This window comes from Solanum verrucosum, unplaced genomic scaffold, assembly GCF_900185275.1.
Source record: "Solanum verrucosum unplaced genomic scaffold, falcon-dt-bn FXZP01000177.1, whole genome shotgun sequence".
NCBI lineage: Eukaryota > Viridiplantae > Streptophyta > Magnoliopsida > Solanales > Solanaceae > Solanum > Solanum verrucosum.
This window is the reverse complement of record NW_026020401.1, coordinates 2,639,388-2,656,847: the sequence shown is the minus strand read 5'-3', so window position 1 is coordinate 2,656,847 and position 17,460 is coordinate 2,639,388. Positions and strand designations below refer to the sequence as shown.

Sequence of the window (17,460 nt, the reverse complement as noted above, 5' to 3'; positions counted from 1 at the left end):
ATATTGTATCCTCCGGTAAGGTACGTAATATTGCAAACTAGAGTGTATCTAAGTAATTAGCTACTAAACTAGTGGAATTTATGTAACTTTCCGTAATTTAGAACTCAATAAAGTAAAGAGACTAGAATTTTTAACCCATAAATTTCAAATTCTGACTTTGTGTGTGGTGATAGCCATGCAAGAACTGTGAAAGGGAGTACAATATATAACTATGCGACAAATGGAAATAATACACAAGTTGTGTATATATGTACTTCCATGGCAATATATATGCAGTGAATGCAGAAAAAATAAACAGGGAATGGATGGGAACTTGTGTACATGTTTGGTTTTATTGATAAAGATCAATTCACATGTATTGCACTTAATATCATGCAGAGATCCTTTATATAGAATTAGTACATAGGACCCCATCCTTCTTTTTCACCACTTATTTTCATGACTTGTTCCATTCAAGAGAATTAAACTGACAAGAACGTAACACTCATCTGCGTGCTATGTATGTACATTAATTTAACTTTTCAACCAATGTTGTTATCATTGCATTAATTATACGATCATTCTATCGTCGGTTCGTAGAATTTAATTAAGAGAGTGATATAAGGGTTGGATTCATGATTTGAAATCTAATTATAATGATATACTAATAATAACAATCACTAGGGTTCAGAATCAACTTCGTTGATCTAGGCAAAAATTATTGGATTCACATGAATTCATACTGATTACCATGTAAATTTTCCTCTAAGTGATATTTTGAACCACAAACACGTCCCCTACTTTCGATTTACATACATGTGTAGATACCTTATTACCGATTATATTAAAAAAGAAATTAAGACGATGGTAACCTTGGTACATACCTTTATACTAATTAAAAAAAAAAAAAACTCGTTTGGTATTACACTATACATCAATAAATTTATTTATGGCAAGAGGGAAAAGACGAGAAGTGTAAATCGGGGAGGAGACTCCATTTCTAGCACTTGTATTGTTCTGTCCTTGTTTTAAGGCAAAAGTTTGCATTGTAAATTGAAAAGTCACAATGAAAACAGTCCAAAATGGATGATGGGTCAATATAGTTACATACACATGATCCATTAATTCTGGTTTTGGTTTGGCAAAAGAATGTCATGTGCTAGGTGTAAAAGGAAGAAAAATATGTTTGTTGATTTTTGTGTAAAATCAAGGGTGGGACTTGGTGTGTAAACAAGGAAACAAACAAGTATAATGATGACTACGAGAAATCATCTATATTATGACTACTATTTTCAATTGTAGTTCCTTACATGTGTGTGCCATACTCTTCTTTCTCCTTTCACAATATTGCATGTTGCAATGCCCTTTAAGTACGAGGGCGGTTCAATAATATCGATGGTCTAAAATCAAATTTTAATAGACTTATTTCTTTTTTAAAAAACATAATATATATGTATTCTTATTAAGTTACTTTAGAAAAAAAAAAGAGATATAAAATAGTTAACAATCTTCTTATTATGACGAGAGGAAGTTGCTCGGATGGTAAGCAGCCTTCACTTCCAACCCGAAAGTTGCGAATTCGAGTCAAAGGGAGCAAAAAGAGGTGGAAGCTCCTAAAAAAAAAAATACAATCGACCTACCTTGTCCGAACCTAAAAAGAAATCTCCGAGCCTTTACTCCTCTAGCAAAGAACCGTGTTGGTTTGTATTAATCCACCAGGAGTCAAGGGACCAGGTTATTGACTACTCAACAACTAAGAACAAAGAAGGACAAACAATACATAGATACAACAGATTGTAAAGCGCACACGTTGTTTACATGAAAATTTTATTGCTTAAAGAAGGAAATAACAAATCAATTTTATATCATCCTTCCATGCATTTGAATTAGCAAAAGCAATGTCTCCATGCATAATATGAAGTCCAAATATTCATGATCTGGATGTAAATGAGTCAAATGACTTATCCCTCACTCAATTAGTGAACCATCTCTTCAGAGATTATGAAAGATGTTCTACTAGAAATATCTTTGTTATTGCTTCGACTCATATCCCCCAAAAGTGGATCCCTATGACCTACCACGTAGAATTTCACCAACAATTTCACTAAACGCTAGTCATATTTTAAATTACAAAGTTTTGCATTCTACGAATTAAACTCTTTATCCCTTCCTCCTTGCAATAACTCTATTACAAGACTCTAGTCTAATGACTCTATTGCATTTCCACTACATCAATTAACTCTAGTTGATATAGACTTCAACAATACATCAGTACATCTAACTCTAACCATCAACTCAAATCTAAAAGATAAGTGAAGAAACAATACCTACACAATCTTCACTAGATGAGTAAGATTACAATGTTAGCACAAGAAACAAGACTAAACAACAAGGAATAAAACAACTTCACTGAAAAGAGCATGTCCCTTGTAGTTGAGGTCTCCGTGATATGAGAGTTGAGACAACCTAGAATTTGACCCAAGCGCGATACTTTTTAATGTTGCAAAAGCTAAATTTTAACGATCATGGTCAGTTGGGCAACAACAACATGAACAAAAGGAGAGAAAAAAAAAAAGGAACATCATTGCACATAGCACAAGATAATAGCCCATAGAATGGATAAATGAGCATTATAGAACCATACACGAGAGAGCACACACACTGACATGAAATGGCCATAAGAATTTAAGAGAAAAAAAAAAAGAAACGTCAAGTAAAAACGATTGAAATTTTGTCAATGTCATAGCATGTCACGAGTTAAATGAACAAAGTGATCGATTAGGTGATGATGAGTTTAAAGAAATAATTGTACCTAAAAACATTTAAAAAGAGTTGAAACAGTTTGATAATCAAGAGAAGTCAAATCTAAATGAGACTCAAGTGGTAAACCTAAGAGATGATGGTCATGTCAAAGAAATTAGAATCAATGTCCATTTGAAAGAAAAAGGACTTGTTAGCTTGCCCAAATAATACATTGACATATTTACTTGAGCATATGATGATATGTCATGGTTGAGCACCAACATTATTTTTCACATATTACCAATTGATTCAAAATTTAGTTCAATGAAACAGAAAACTCGAAAGTTCAAGTCTGATCTAAGTTTGAGAATCATATGAGAAGTCACCAAAAGTGTGAAGAAATCACATAGTCTTATATGGCCAACAAACATTATACCTATGTCGATAAAATATAGCAAAATCAAAATCTTTGTCGATTAGAAGATCTCAACAAAGCTAGTCCGAAAGACAATTTTCAATTGCCTAACAATCACATCTTTATTGACAACTACACCAAGCATGAGATGCCGTCATTTGTGGATTATTTTGCTAGACACTGAATAAAATGCGAACAAAATGTCCTTCATCACATCTTAGGTATTTATTATTATCGGGTGATGTCTTTTGATCTCAAAAATGTCCATCAAAATGAGCATAAGACTCATTAATTCCTATTAGAAATTGCAACAACTCTAACAGCCCGGAAGGCTAACATGCTAACCTCGTAACTAACTCCTAACAATTGAGCTCAATTAATTGCTTGGATGGGACACATAACTCGTTAAATTTAATTTTTCATAAAATGCAAACAAATGAGATCTAAATCAATTAAAGTACTATATTTTAAATTATATACTTTTTTTACTTACTTTTTATACGTATAATAAAGAGAAAATTTAAACTCTCTGGAAAAATCAAATTTTAAATGAGTGTACTTTACATTTGAACATCACTATTCGTTTGTTGTCTTTCGAATTTTTGACCGAAATAAGTCATTATTTAAACCAATTCATCAAAATAATACATTTTAAAAAAAAATTACAAAACTAGAATAAACGTATTTGACAGTAACGTTTTAGGTATTATTTTATTAAAAAAAATCAATGGCAAAAAGATAAAATGTGACAAAGTAAACTGACATAAAACGTTACTGTCAAATACGTTTTATTAATGCGTTACTCACAGTCACGTTTTAAGGCTAAAACGTTACTGACACTAACGACTTTTTAATAACACAAAAATAGTTTAAAGTCTCAAAACCCAACATGCTTTGCAAACAGAGTAATTTGTAGCAAAAGAACGTTGAATAATAACACAAGAATAGTTATTGTTTTTACTTGTAAACGGCCAGAAAGGAAAAAGAATGGGCAGCTAGATTAAAAAGAAAAACAAAAAGAATGAGTTCTTGAAGTCATTTAGATCTACGGGTTTTCGTTTATCCAAAAAAAAAAAAGATCTACAGGTTTTCAAAGGCAAACTAAGGCTAATGATGCTAAATATATAACTTGGTCAGGTTAATCCTCAATTTTGACAAGATAAAAATTTAAAATCTAACTGGAAAGATGAATAAGTTCTTCCTAAATACAACAGATAAGTAACCAGTGGAGTAAAATTGTACTGTCCTCATAAGGTATTCGTGATTGAATTTTAAAGAATCGTTACTGGCAGTAACGTTTTAGCCTTAAAACGTGGCTATGAGTAACGAATCAATAAAACGTATTTGACAATAACGTTTTATGTCTGTTTACTCCGTCAGATATTTGTCTTTTTGTCATTGATTTTTTTTTAATAAAATAATACCTAAAACGTTACTGCCAAATACGTTTATTCTAGTTTTGTAAAGTTTTTAAAAATTGTATTATTTTGGTGAATTGATTTAAATAAGTCAACTTATTTCGGTCAACTACTCGTTGTCTTTTGGCCACAACATAATCTTGTTTGATCAATATGAAGATTATGTACTAGCTTTATCTCGCTCAGTTCATTATCTTCTTTATAATGGAGAGAAGCACCAATGTAGGGTTTTTTATATGGTCCATTGGATATAATCCTAAGGAGGAAACGACGTTAGTTGTGGTATGAATTTTCTTGCCGAACTTATCTCCAGATTTGTTTGTAAAGAAGTCTCTATTGCCTATAGCATAGGCAATTGGGAAACCAATAGCTATAGATAAAGCTACTCAAATCAAGTCAAGACTTAGTACGGCTAAGGTCAAGGTTATACTTGATCTAATGGAAAAGCTTCCAAATCGTATAAGGTTGCAGTTTGTGGATGGAAAATATGGTAAGTTGATCGAGGTTTTTCAGGAGATTGTATATGATAATCTACCTTTATATTGCAATTATTGTAAGCACCAAGGTCATGGTGAAGATAGTTGTTGTTTGATGTCGAAAAGAAATCAAATAACAAACAAATTGATGATACCATTGAAGTTGCTTTAAAAGGTACTATCGATAGTGAAAAGTATCAAGGTGATGCGAGAGAAATACTAAATGAAAAAAGAAAGATTGTAGATGTCAATCAAAGTAAAGCTACTTCTTTAGATCGACAATTGGTTGCTGCCATTTCTGAGCAAAATCGTACAGACTCAATGGATGTTGATATAAGTAATATTGGTGTTCAAACAACTACCGAGAACAGAGGTATTTTAGAGGTTTCAAATGACAAGAGTTAGCTCTAAGTCCTAAATCTGTAGAGATATAACAACAACAAAAAAATGTGGATGATACAGGTGATTACAATAACCAACAGGCTGCTACTAATGAGGTGCAATCAAAAGAAGTTGTGATGAGTTTAATGTCTAATGCAACTAAAAACGCAGGGAACACCAAGAGTTGGGGTTGATGCGCCGCGAGTTGGTTCAAGGCAAAAATTAATGGATATATCTGATGTTGAAGATGCTGAAAATTCTAGACAACATGTCTTGCAAGTTGAAAAAGAGAATGCAACTAAAAACTGGACACTGGTTGCACAAAAAAATTCAACTAGTAGTCGGACCCTTTCCTTGACTAGTCAAAATAATTCTCCATGTAGTGAAAAGGGTGCGACTGAAAATTTTCATGACAGTGAGAAGAGGCAAGATATTAGTAATGCCTCAAGAGACCTATTATGTTCGAATAGTTTTGATGCTTTATTGAAGACTACTCGAAAGCAAGTAAGGTTAACAGAGAATGACAACGATTTGATCCAAGAAAAAAAAAGCCTCGCCACCTGTTTTGAATAGCAAATTAAGTCCATAAGCTTTTGTATATGTGCCTAAATGTGTGATTGCAAAGAAGAATGAGTAAAGGGCCTTAGTGTCAAATACAATTGATTTGAGCGAGGATTCTCTTAATGAAGACGAGGAAGACAATATGTTGGACATATGCTTTGATAGAGTGGCTAGGGAATGAGATATATCACCTAGGCAACAAAGAAGTGGAAGCAACAAAAGCAAAAAGAAGACACATGGAAGGCAACATAGTTGGGACGGTAAAATGACCGGGGAGTTTGTTCCAAGGCACCTACTGATGCAAGAGGTAAAGCAGAACCATTTGACAGTATCAATAGGTTCAACAAGATCCAATAAATCCATAAAGAAGGTATGAATTATCAAGTGTTGTTGGATAGGTTTGAAGAAGAAGACAAGAGAAAAATACTTCAAATTACTTTTGATGGGCAATCAATCTTTTTTAATTCATGCTTTTGTAATAGAAAGTTTGAGGCTGATAACTCAACTTTCTACTTGATTGGCATATTTTTACATTATTTAAGCATCCTCTTCTTGATAACTCATACTTAGTTATATCTACCTCTTAATTTCTTCATGCTTGTTAGGTAGTAGAAGTTAGGTACTTCATTAGGATTAGTAAGGTAAGGTCCAGCCCCCTTGCGTGTACTTATCTCTTTGATATTTTTTATGTTTAATAAAAGGTTGTTAGATATTGTCTAGTGGTAAGTTTATTTTTAAACCCACCCACGCACCCCGCCTTCAAACTATGTGATATCATTTAATTGATATAATGTTTAAGAGAAAAAAAAGACTTTACAATTTAGACGGACTAAAAAAAAGATATATCACGTAAATTAAGGTAGAAAGAGTATTTATTTAGCTATACAGTGTGAGAAGCCCCATCCTAGTATTTTAGGTAAGTGGTGTTACAATAAGGTTGAGTACATACCTATATTAAGTTATTTAGATTTTCATTTAATTTTGTTTAAACTTGAATAAGAAGAAATCCACACAACTTATTAGCGCAATACATTTTGAATCAATTAGCGTAGTACATTTTGAATCAATTAATTAATAAGAGCACCTAATTCCTAGAGATTTAGGCGAGATGTTTTGTTAATAAAAATTGTGAACAGAAATACAAATAGAAAAAAAGTAGGCATATTGCCTTAATTATATCATAATTTCATACCTAAAATAATTACAGAGATCCCTAAGTAATGTATTTATTAATTAAAGAGGTCAGAAAAAAAAAGCAGGGAAATCACAACATTATACAAATATAAACTCCTCCATAATAGCTAAATAAAAAAATATATGTATCTAATTAAATATTTAGGCCATAATGATTTCATTTAGCATATGTGGTAGCGTAGCTAAAAATAGAGGTGACAAATAGGTGAATTGAACAGAGTTTGAGTGAGTCAAAATAATATTGAGTTAATAAATATACAGATTATTAATATGTCCAACAGTAATTTACACTAATGGACTTAACAGCGGATCGAAAATCACAAACCAACCAATTATATTCTTACAAAGTTTAGTTATTTTATTTATTTATAATCTTTTAGTTCTAATAAAAATACTATTTGTTCTTTATTGTGGTTATGTTGAACATATCAAATAAAATATTATAATTGGGGCTGAATAGCAACCCAAATTCTGATGGAATACTAAACTAATCAAATGTGTAAGACCGTAACTATCTTATACTATAACCACGAGTTGATATATTATGGCAAAAAATGTAGTTTAATTTCTCAATCATAAAACCACAAAAAGACGTGTATGTTAGCCTCGTGATGGATGGATGAACCAAAAAAAAATGTCTTCCACCTAACAAAATGGTTAATTAGTCCACTCTTAGGTTTATTTTTTTGGTTTTCTATTTGATATTTGCATTAAAGTTCAATTAATTTAGATTTACATAGGGTGTACAAAATCGAACCGAAAATCGAACCAAATCGGAAATCGAGTCAAACCGAGAAAAAAAACCCGACTAGTGGTTAGTTTGACTTGGTTTGGTATTGAAAAAAAAAACCCCACTATATTTGGGTTGGTTTGGTTTTAACTAAAAAAAAACAACTCGAGACCAAACCAACCCAACATTATATATAAAATTTTAAAATTTTATTTTATACATAAAAATATTTACTTTGATATAATTTTTAAATATTTCTTATACTTTTTCATAGTTTTTATCTTTTAATATATTATTTCAAGTTTGAAACTTAGAATTCTGAATGGTTCAATAAAGATTATAGTCCATGCATGTTGATAATTATAATAAAGCTTGAATCAAAATCAAATTAATACTAATGCAAAAAGAAAATCAATTCAACACTAAGAATGACAATCATATTGAATATTTGTTCTTTGATTTTACATTGGTTTATACAATTCAAATACATAATCTACTTTTAATTTCTTTTAATATTTAGTCATGTAACTAATATATACTTATTAAACTTATTTTAGCATGATTTAGTACTTTTAAATTATGATCATTTTCATTATGACTTGTTAATTTGCAATATTTGTTTTACACAATTTCGTTATTATTATTTTTTGTTGGATATTTTAGTGTCATTACTCATATCATATTTTGTGTTATTTTCTTAAGAAACACCTTAGATAGTTGTATTTTGGTAGGACTAAAGAAATATTTGAAGTACAAGTAAATTATATGTTTGTATGAATACTTTACCGGAAAAACCCGAAAATCCGAAAAAATCCAAAAAAATCCGAGGTTGAAAAATTCGAGTTTTATTGGTTTGGTTTGGTTTATAGATTTAAAGATCCGACACAAATAGTTTGGTTTGATATTTGAAAACCCCGAACCAACCCAGTCATGTACACCCCTAGATTTACATATTGTAAAGCTCCATTCAAAAGGAAGCGCTTCCTACCAAAAAATTTATTCATGGGTTGCTTTATCACATTTTCATTATATCTCCCCAATTTTGTCAAGTAATCCCTTGACTGATACTTGTCGTTCTAATTTATGTGATACTGTTTGAGTTAATATAAAGTTCAACAAAAAAGTAAAGATTTTTTAAATTTATGGTCTAAAATAATTATTTGAATAGCTTATAAATAATTTTATTAAGAATAAAGAAGAATTTTAAAGTTGAATATTTTTTTATAATAAAGTGATGATATTCTTTTCGGGATTAATTAAAAAAAAAACAGGTTGTCGCAGAATTTGAATAAAAGGAAATATATTTCTAGAAAACAAAAATTGATACGTTTAATTATAATAAAAGAATTGTCTACAAAATTTGTGCCCCTTCAGTTATTTTTTTCTTCCTAAAATCTATTACCCGACTCCTTAATCAGCCGATTTCAAAAAAAATAATTAAAAATAGCCAATTTCTCAAACGTGTTTGAACATGAAAAAGAAAAATAGAAAAAAGAAAGTGACTGTGTTAATGAAAAAACTTAAGTTATATATATTGTTAGTATTAAAAAAAACACGAAAATAAATCCACTTGTCATTGGTTTGGTAAAGACAAAAAGAAGAAAGAACTTGCGAACGTTTAGATTAAACAAATAAAGTATAAAACAATAAATCATATATAAGCTAGCAAAATACTATGATGTGTCAGTATACTTTCCGGCTCAAATGTGTGTAATGGGATCGAGACTTGGCCAATCAAGCATGAAAAATTAAAAAATATTTTGTTTCATACCAAACGGTCCCTTCGAGTTCATTTGATTCATAGAAAGGTAATACAACTATAATTGTAATTTTGGGACTATAATATTGTTTTCCGAAAAATAGTGTAGTTAAATTTGTACAATGGATCAAGGACACACGTTATTATATATATACAATGGCGGATCCAGGATTTAGAGTTCGTGGGTGCCAAATAGACTTATCGATTAAATTAATTTTATATTTGATTAAATTATTTGTCTTTTCGATAAATATCATAAATCAATCAATAAAATGTAAATAATAAGATATTACACTTTTATTGAGTATTTAATCAAATAAAAGAAAAGTCAAAGAAGTAATAATGTAATTAATTTAATTTAAGTCAATAACAATTATAAAAAAATAAAAATAAAAATTGTGCCAGTGCTTGGAGCCTATTTTTTTTTCTTAAAAAATGTCTGCATCAAATTTCTCAAAAAAATAGGTACAAATGGAATTCGAACCCACAACATCAGCCTTCTAAAGTTGCCCTCCTACCATGGCACCACAGACAATTTTGTTCTATGGGTGGCACGCTTTATATTTATATAAATATTATATATATATACCTATGTATATATAGAGTTTCCGTCGAAGTTCGGGGGTGGCGTGACACCCCCAAACCTCTGCATAGATCCGCCACTATATATATATGCTTAATGTAAATGGTGTAAAGTAAATTTGGAGGTCAAGAATAAAAGTGTTGCTACACTATATTTCCTTTGTCTAATAATAGTTGTCTACTATACTATTTTGGAATGTCCAAGAATACTTGTCAATTTTATGAAATCAATGAATAATTTTACACTTAGTTCTTAATTTACCCTATTATTAATTATAGTCATTTCTCTATTACATTTTTTAAGAGTAATTTAAGACATTGTATTTACTACTATATTCAAAGGATAATATAGTAAAATTACCCTTCTAATTATAATTTCTTAAAAAGTGTGCAAAAATCAATAATGGACAAGTATTGTTCAATAGAGGGAGTATCTCTAGACACAAAACATATCTCATTAAATTAATTATGAACCCATAATTTCAAAACTAAAATGTGTTTAAGGGAAAACTTAACCCGCCCGATAGTGGGGTTTTCACCCACAACACTAGTGTGGAAAACATTTCCACAGTCTCTTCCTTACCACTGAGTCATCAATCAATTTTGTTAGGGGGTTCATAAGTTAATATACATATATATATATTTATTTAATTTTCTAATAAAAATATAAAATTTACGAAAAAGCTATTGAGTTAGTCCGAACCCATGAATCTCACTTAGCTCCGCCCCACTTCGCTCCATCCCACCATGCCTCATTGCTATCCTTAAAAAGGAAAATAAATATTCTTAAAAAAATAGAACGCATAAAGGGTGAAAACGTGTTTAGTTATATTGCCGATTAAGATATTGAATCCCAAATTTACATAGGTTCTATTTTTAAAAGGTTCCCATTAATCTTTTCACGTCAAACCCGTGAAGTTTCGTGTTATGACTTTTACTATAACTTTCCTTTTGCTTCTATTTTTTTCTTCTTCTATGGACTAGTACTAGTATTTCAATGAATTTATTTCCTAATAAAATTCTTTAAAATACCAAAAAGAAATATAGAAACAAATTAACAAATAACAACTAATTTGTTAAATAAACTTTACTATGGTCATCAATTTAATTTCTTTAACAATCTGATGTGATTAATTTTTAAAATTTTAGAAAAATTCGCAGTCACTATCCTTCGAGTGTGCAATGAAAAAATCGCTCATGTGTGCAAATTGCAATAGCTTACAAGTTATACTAGAGATGTAAATCGTACTAGATAATTCTGATATGATAAACTCGATTGAAAAGACGTTGAGAGAGAAATCAATATCTGACCTCTCCTATGGTAAGGGGATATCATACCATGCTGCACCGACAATAATGTCTGACGTGAATCAATATTATCAATGTGTCTACATTGATTAATAATGTCCAAAATTGAATTCAAAATTTTAAATTACCTTCTATTTTTTTTCTTATATTAAGTACTTCAATATCCTACCTTTTTTTTATTCTTTTGGTGATTAGCATAACCTATACCCACAAATTACCTTACTAAAAAAATAATTGAGTTTGAAGTAAGTGTAAATTTAGGTCCTCTAGCACATTTTTTATATTTATTTATTTTTAAAAAAACTTCACAGTTATTTTGCAAGAACAGAAAAAAAGAAGAAGTAAGTTTATAATATTTGGAAAGTCAATGATTCTTTTTAGCTTTGCTATTTTTTTATCAACTTTTTAATTTTCAAACTTCACAAGTTTTATGATTTATTTATAGTATTTCCTCAAATTCAAAAGAATAACGAGGTTCAGGGTACCTCTTTAATGCATTTTTATTTTATTAATTCTATCGGTGTCATTTCTTTGTTCTTACGAAATGGAACTTACTGTATATGTTAAAAAATTATTTAAAGTACAATAAATAAATAAAAATATTACTGTATTAATGTCAATGAAAAAAGTCATAACCGAAGAAAATTATTTGACAGCCAAAATAACAATAACAGTACAATTTTTGAACTAGTGGATTATAATTTTCCCATGTACTTTTTAAAATTGTAATTTTATTATTAAAAATTCAGAAAGGGTAAAAAAATGAACAATGCAAAATTAAACACATATATATTAATTAATAGTTTGTTCTAAAAATACCTCTATGGTTAATAAATTTGATCCAAAATACCCCTACCGCAAATAAATTGGTCCAAAATTTCCCTATTAATGAATCAAAAATGTCCTTTTGCGATTTGAAGTAAAATAAACATTTGCTAGTTAAAAAATTATATTAGGAATAGAATGTGTTTTAAAAAATAAAATATGTATTTGAAAAAAAAGGAATATTTTTTACCAAACTATAAAAATGATATTTTAAAACCAAATTATTCACTGAGAATATTTTTATTAATTTCACATAATTAAAGAGTTTTTTTTACATGGTACATATTAAATTCATTATTCTTTTTTTTTTGACGAAAATTCATTGGTCTTCGTATTCTAACATTTGTCAGTTTCTTTTGGAAGATAGAAAACGCGTAATATTATTTTTTTTTAAAAATAGAAGTTACGAAAGTTAAGAAGGCAAGTAAATTGTAAAAAATCCTATTCTTTAGGCTTATTCACAAACTGACAAAACAAATCTTTGAATTCCCTCTAAAAATTAATTCTTCTCTAATTAAATTAAATTTTCAAAAATAAAACTGACCATTTCTTTTTCCCTTCCGTTTCTGCTATCCATCATCCTAAAATACTGATGAAAAAAATAAAACTCCTTCAAAATCTCCAAATTAGGAATGGAATTCAATTTTTTTAAATTTTTTCACAAACAAACAAAATAGCTTTTCTGACCCGATAGTTTTGTCACAAAATCTGTATGTTATAAAATTTCTTCTCTTTTAATGCTTCTTCACAAGAATAGAAAGAGAAAGAGAAAAAGAAAATAATTAAACCTTTTATTTATAACCCTTCCTTTACTTCCTGCAACTTTTCAGTTTTTCAGTTTCCATAAAAATTTGAATACTTATTATTATAAATACACAACACAAGAAAAGTAAACAAGTTATAGGTTAGGCCTACAAATGTTAGCATAATAGTACAATATATGTATCTATCATCTTCTGTGTTTGGAGAACAAATCAACTTGTTATTTGTGAAACCAAAACTTTACCGTGTTTTGGTTCATCTATTGCCTGATTTTGTTTGTTATTGATGCTTGTGGGTTTACAAATATGGCCATTCAAGCGCATTTGTATTCGGAGAATCTCGGGTTTTCGTTAGGGAGTTTGCAGGATTTAATGGATGATAATGTTTGTGGATTCAATCAATTTTGTTTCAATCCTCAACCGGAGCAGCAGCAACCGTATTTGTTACAAATCCAACAGCAGCAGTTTCAAATTCTGAATCAGAAAAATAACATTCAGAATTTGATGAATTCGTCAAATTCTACCATGTTTCCTCATAGTCTGGCTTCTCAATTTGAGAAACAGAGAGTCGAGATTGATCAGTTCATTAGTTTACAGGTAAAGGTTACTCCTTCTATCTCAATTTATGCGATTTTAGTGAGATGATTTGTAGCTGGGTTCTAACAATTAATTGATTTTTTGTTGATTAACAGACCGAGAGATTGAGATTGGCTCTGCAAGAACAGAGGAAGCAACAAGTGGCATTAATTTTGAGAAATTACGAATCAAAGACTCATTTATTACTGAAACAAAAAGACGAAGAAATTGCGAAAGCAGCAAACAGGTCTAAAGAGTTGGAAGATTTTTTGAAAAGGATAGAAACGGAGAATCAAACATGGCAGAGAATTGCGAATGAGAACGAAGCCATTGTTGTTTCTTTAAACAACACAATTGAACAACTAAGAGAAAATGCCTGTTTTCAATCAGGTGATGCAGAGTCTTGCTGTGATGTACAACCAATTGAGGACAAAGTACAATCATCGATAAGGATGATGTGCAAAAGGTGTAATTCTAGTAAGTCATGCATGGTTTTTTTGCCTTGTAGACATCTTTCTTCATGCAAAGATTGTGAAACTTTTCTCCATTCATGTCCTCATTGTAACATGGTCAAAAAAGCAACTATAGAGGCTTTCATTTGATCTTCTTGCAAAATGACAAGTGTTCCAAGCTTTTTTTCCCCTAATGTTCGGTTCTGAACTTTGATTAATTTAAATTTGCATCGCAAAAAGGATCATTTTTCAGAAAAGTCAATTCCTTATTCAATCTTTGGAAGGGTACTTCTATTTAAGTTTTAGTGAACATAGTGTTCGCTAGAATTGGGGTCTTTTTATAGAAACCTCTGGGCCTCCTACCACCAAAAAAATGTTTATATGGTGCAAGAACGCTCACATTTTGTTCTAAGGGAAGAGTTTTTCTGTCAGATAATTTTCATTTCCAATTTCGAATCCTAAATCTTTCATGTAGGATAAAAGGATCTTATCTATTCTACCAAAACCTCCACCACCGTTCATATAATATAGGAACACTCACATTTTGATTAAGGTGTTTGTTATCACAAATTTTTCATTTCCAAATTCAAATTCGAAATCTTTAATTTAAAACAAAAGGATATCATTTATTCTACGAGAACCGTTGATAGTTAAAGAACATTGATTTGTGGGATTAGTTTGGTAGAGTAGTCATTCTAAATTCATAAATCACATTGTTAATCTTGTAACTTTTTTATTTTATGAAGCTGACTCATTGATCTCTTTTTGGACTTTGATAATTTTGTGTACTCTCTGAGGGGAACCCCTGAATCATATAATTAAACAGAGTTATTATTATTATTAATAGTACAATGACAGGAGACAGAGCATCTCTTTTATTTATAGTATTATTTATTTCTTGGAAAACATTACTTTAACCTTTTTGGGGTTTTCAAATCATCCACTTTAGGATTGATTTGATTATTCATATCTGATTTTAGCAGTCGTTTATTGTGTTTGTTGAAATGTGACTGTGAGTGCATGTCAGAAATTAGTAGGTAGGATTGGGGGGTGGGGTGGGGTCACTGGTACTAGTTTTTCTGTCAGATAATTTTTACTTTTTTGTAGTTGATCTACTCTTCCAAGGAATCCACCTTTTTTGTTTGTTTTGGGATGGAGAATTTAATATAGAATAATTTATAGTATAGACTGTAGTCAAACCTCTCTTCTCCATAATAGCATTTTTTGCTGTTATATACGTTAACAATTTGAACTTTTTATATTTTATTTTGTTATATATTATCTAGTATAAAAACAATAGTTATATTTATTATCGCATTAAAAGTATTGAAAACACCTTTATATTTAGCGTAAATTGTTAGTTTCGATTTTGGACTATTTATAACTTTAAAACACTCTTCTATTTGACTAATTAAACTTAAATATATCTCCGATCTGCGACATGACATAGCAATTGGTTTCAAATTCTTGTAAGAGTGTGAAACTCTTAATAAAAAGTCAAGAGAAGTGTTAAAAATACCACTAAACTTGGCGAGAATTAAGGGGTGTATTTCACCAATGTAACAAAATATGAGGTATATTTAAGTTTAATTAGTTAAATAGAGGGGTATTTTAAGGCGGCCATCGAAAGCTATTTATGTAACTTACATAAACAAAAAATAGGGTTGTGTGTGTCTCACAGATACAATACTCAATTAGCTTGTGTGTGTCTCAGGCTCTTTACCTGACTGTGGCCGTAGACCTACGGATGTACCAAAATATCTCTGGCTGTTGAACTAAAAATGAGGCTAATAGTTTGGTTCTTATTTATTGTGCTTTCAAAATCGAATTATAATCAATAAGTTAATTACAAAATTGATTTATTAGTATTGGATTATCAGACTAAAAGTTGGTGTGGATTACAATTTTATAGGTAACAATTTATCGGCGCGAGAGCGGATTACTTAATTTTCTTATTGGGTAAATCGGTAATTCGTTAAGAATTATTGTAGTTACATTTTTATCGTAAATATATTTTATTAAATAAATACTTATGTATTTGCACCCTCAAAATTTAGACTTTTATATGTGTCTCACAGTGATTTACAATTACTGAATTACCAATTTAAATAGAGATAGAAAAAATATTTTGTTTGATGGAAAATCAATATAATTGTGAGTGAAAGTGAAAGAAGAGAGCATGAAATATTGGAGCCAATACACCGTCCGTTAATTCTCAATCCAATACCGAACCAACCAATAGCTTATTGATTGGCTAGTGAATTAGCATAATTATAATTTGATATTCGATAAGTCAAACCGTTAAATATAGCTATTCATCCAATCTGTCCAATAAATAGCCCTATGCGAACAAAATTTTATATTAATATATAATGAGAAAAATAATAATATAAGGTATAATACTATTTTAATAATATGATTATGTCGGATATTTTCTAAAATAAATAAAATATCTTTGTATTAATTTAGTCTAATAATTTTTGTCTCTAGTCTAGGCTTTTGCACAAGAGAAATGTGATATTGCCTCGTAATTAATTATTGTGGGAACTTTGGGTCCAATCAATTGTGGGCGTAATGAAATGAAGTGCTGGTCCTCTTCGTCTACTATAAACTATATATATAGTCTATAACTCTATAGAGATAGATAGATATGCCTCCAATGTCATGCCTACTTTGCAGGCCCTTTTTTTTTCGCTCGGCATTCGGAGTTCATATTAGAGTCTTAAATAAATTTGGATCGCACAATATAAGGTCCATTTGAGGGTGGCGCTCCCAATGACATTTTTTTCATACCTAGTATGTATTGTGATGAGATGATTGAGATTTCTCTATTTTAGATTAAAATTTTCAAGTTTACTTCCCTATAATAACAAAAAAATAAAAGAAATTAAAAATGTTATTTTTTAAATGAATCTTATAATGTACGAATCTAATTTTAATCAAACTCTAATAGCAGACACCGAATGAAAAAATCAAAATCAAATGAAAGCGCACTTCTTTCGCCGTCTGCCTGTGGACTGTCTGACTTTCTTTGGCCCAATTTATGAATTATTAATGGATTGACTATGCATTATTCTCTTCCGTGTTTTCTGTTGTCTTTGATGGCTGAAATATGGCATGAAATGACTTAATAATTTCGTTTATCTACCAAAAAAAAAAGAAATTCGTTTAATAATTTCGTTTCAAAATAAGTGATGTTTTTAATTTAGATATATTTATTAAATAATATATATATGAAAACCAATTTTTAAAAATAAGTGGCTAAAATTAGTAAGGTGCAAAAGATCTTGCAACTTAAACA

General features: G+C 29.9%; 2 protein-coding genes across 2 annotated transcripts in view; both read left to right on the top strand.

The window, feature by feature from the left end:
- Positions 1-17,460, top strand: part of LOC125840013 (E3 ubiquitin-protein ligase UPL3-like) — a 120,471-nt gene that overhangs the window by 58,748 nt on the left and 44,263 nt on the right. The window lies entirely within an intron of this gene.
- Positions 13,396-14,328, top strand: LOC125840017 (probable BOI-related E3 ubiquitin-protein ligase 2). Its single transcript, XM_049518995.1, has 2 exons — positions 13,396-13,728; positions 13,824-14,328. Exons 1-2 carry the CDS (start codon positions 13,438-13,440, stop codon positions 14,307-14,309), a joined length of 777 nt encoding a protein of 258 aa, XP_049374952.1. The 5' UTR covers positions 13,396-13,437; the 3' UTR covers positions 14,310-14,328.

Excerpts from the sequence above, each read along its gene's own strand:
- LOC125840017 (XM_049518995.1), top strand. The coding sequence starts at position 13,438 with ATGGCCATTCAAGCGCATTTGTATTCGGAGAATCTCGGGTTTTCGTTA. Across the intron at positions 13,729-13,823 it reads ATCAGTTCATTAGTTTACAG|ACCGAGAGATTGAGATTGGC; the intron begins GTAAAGGTTACT and ends GTTGATTAACAG.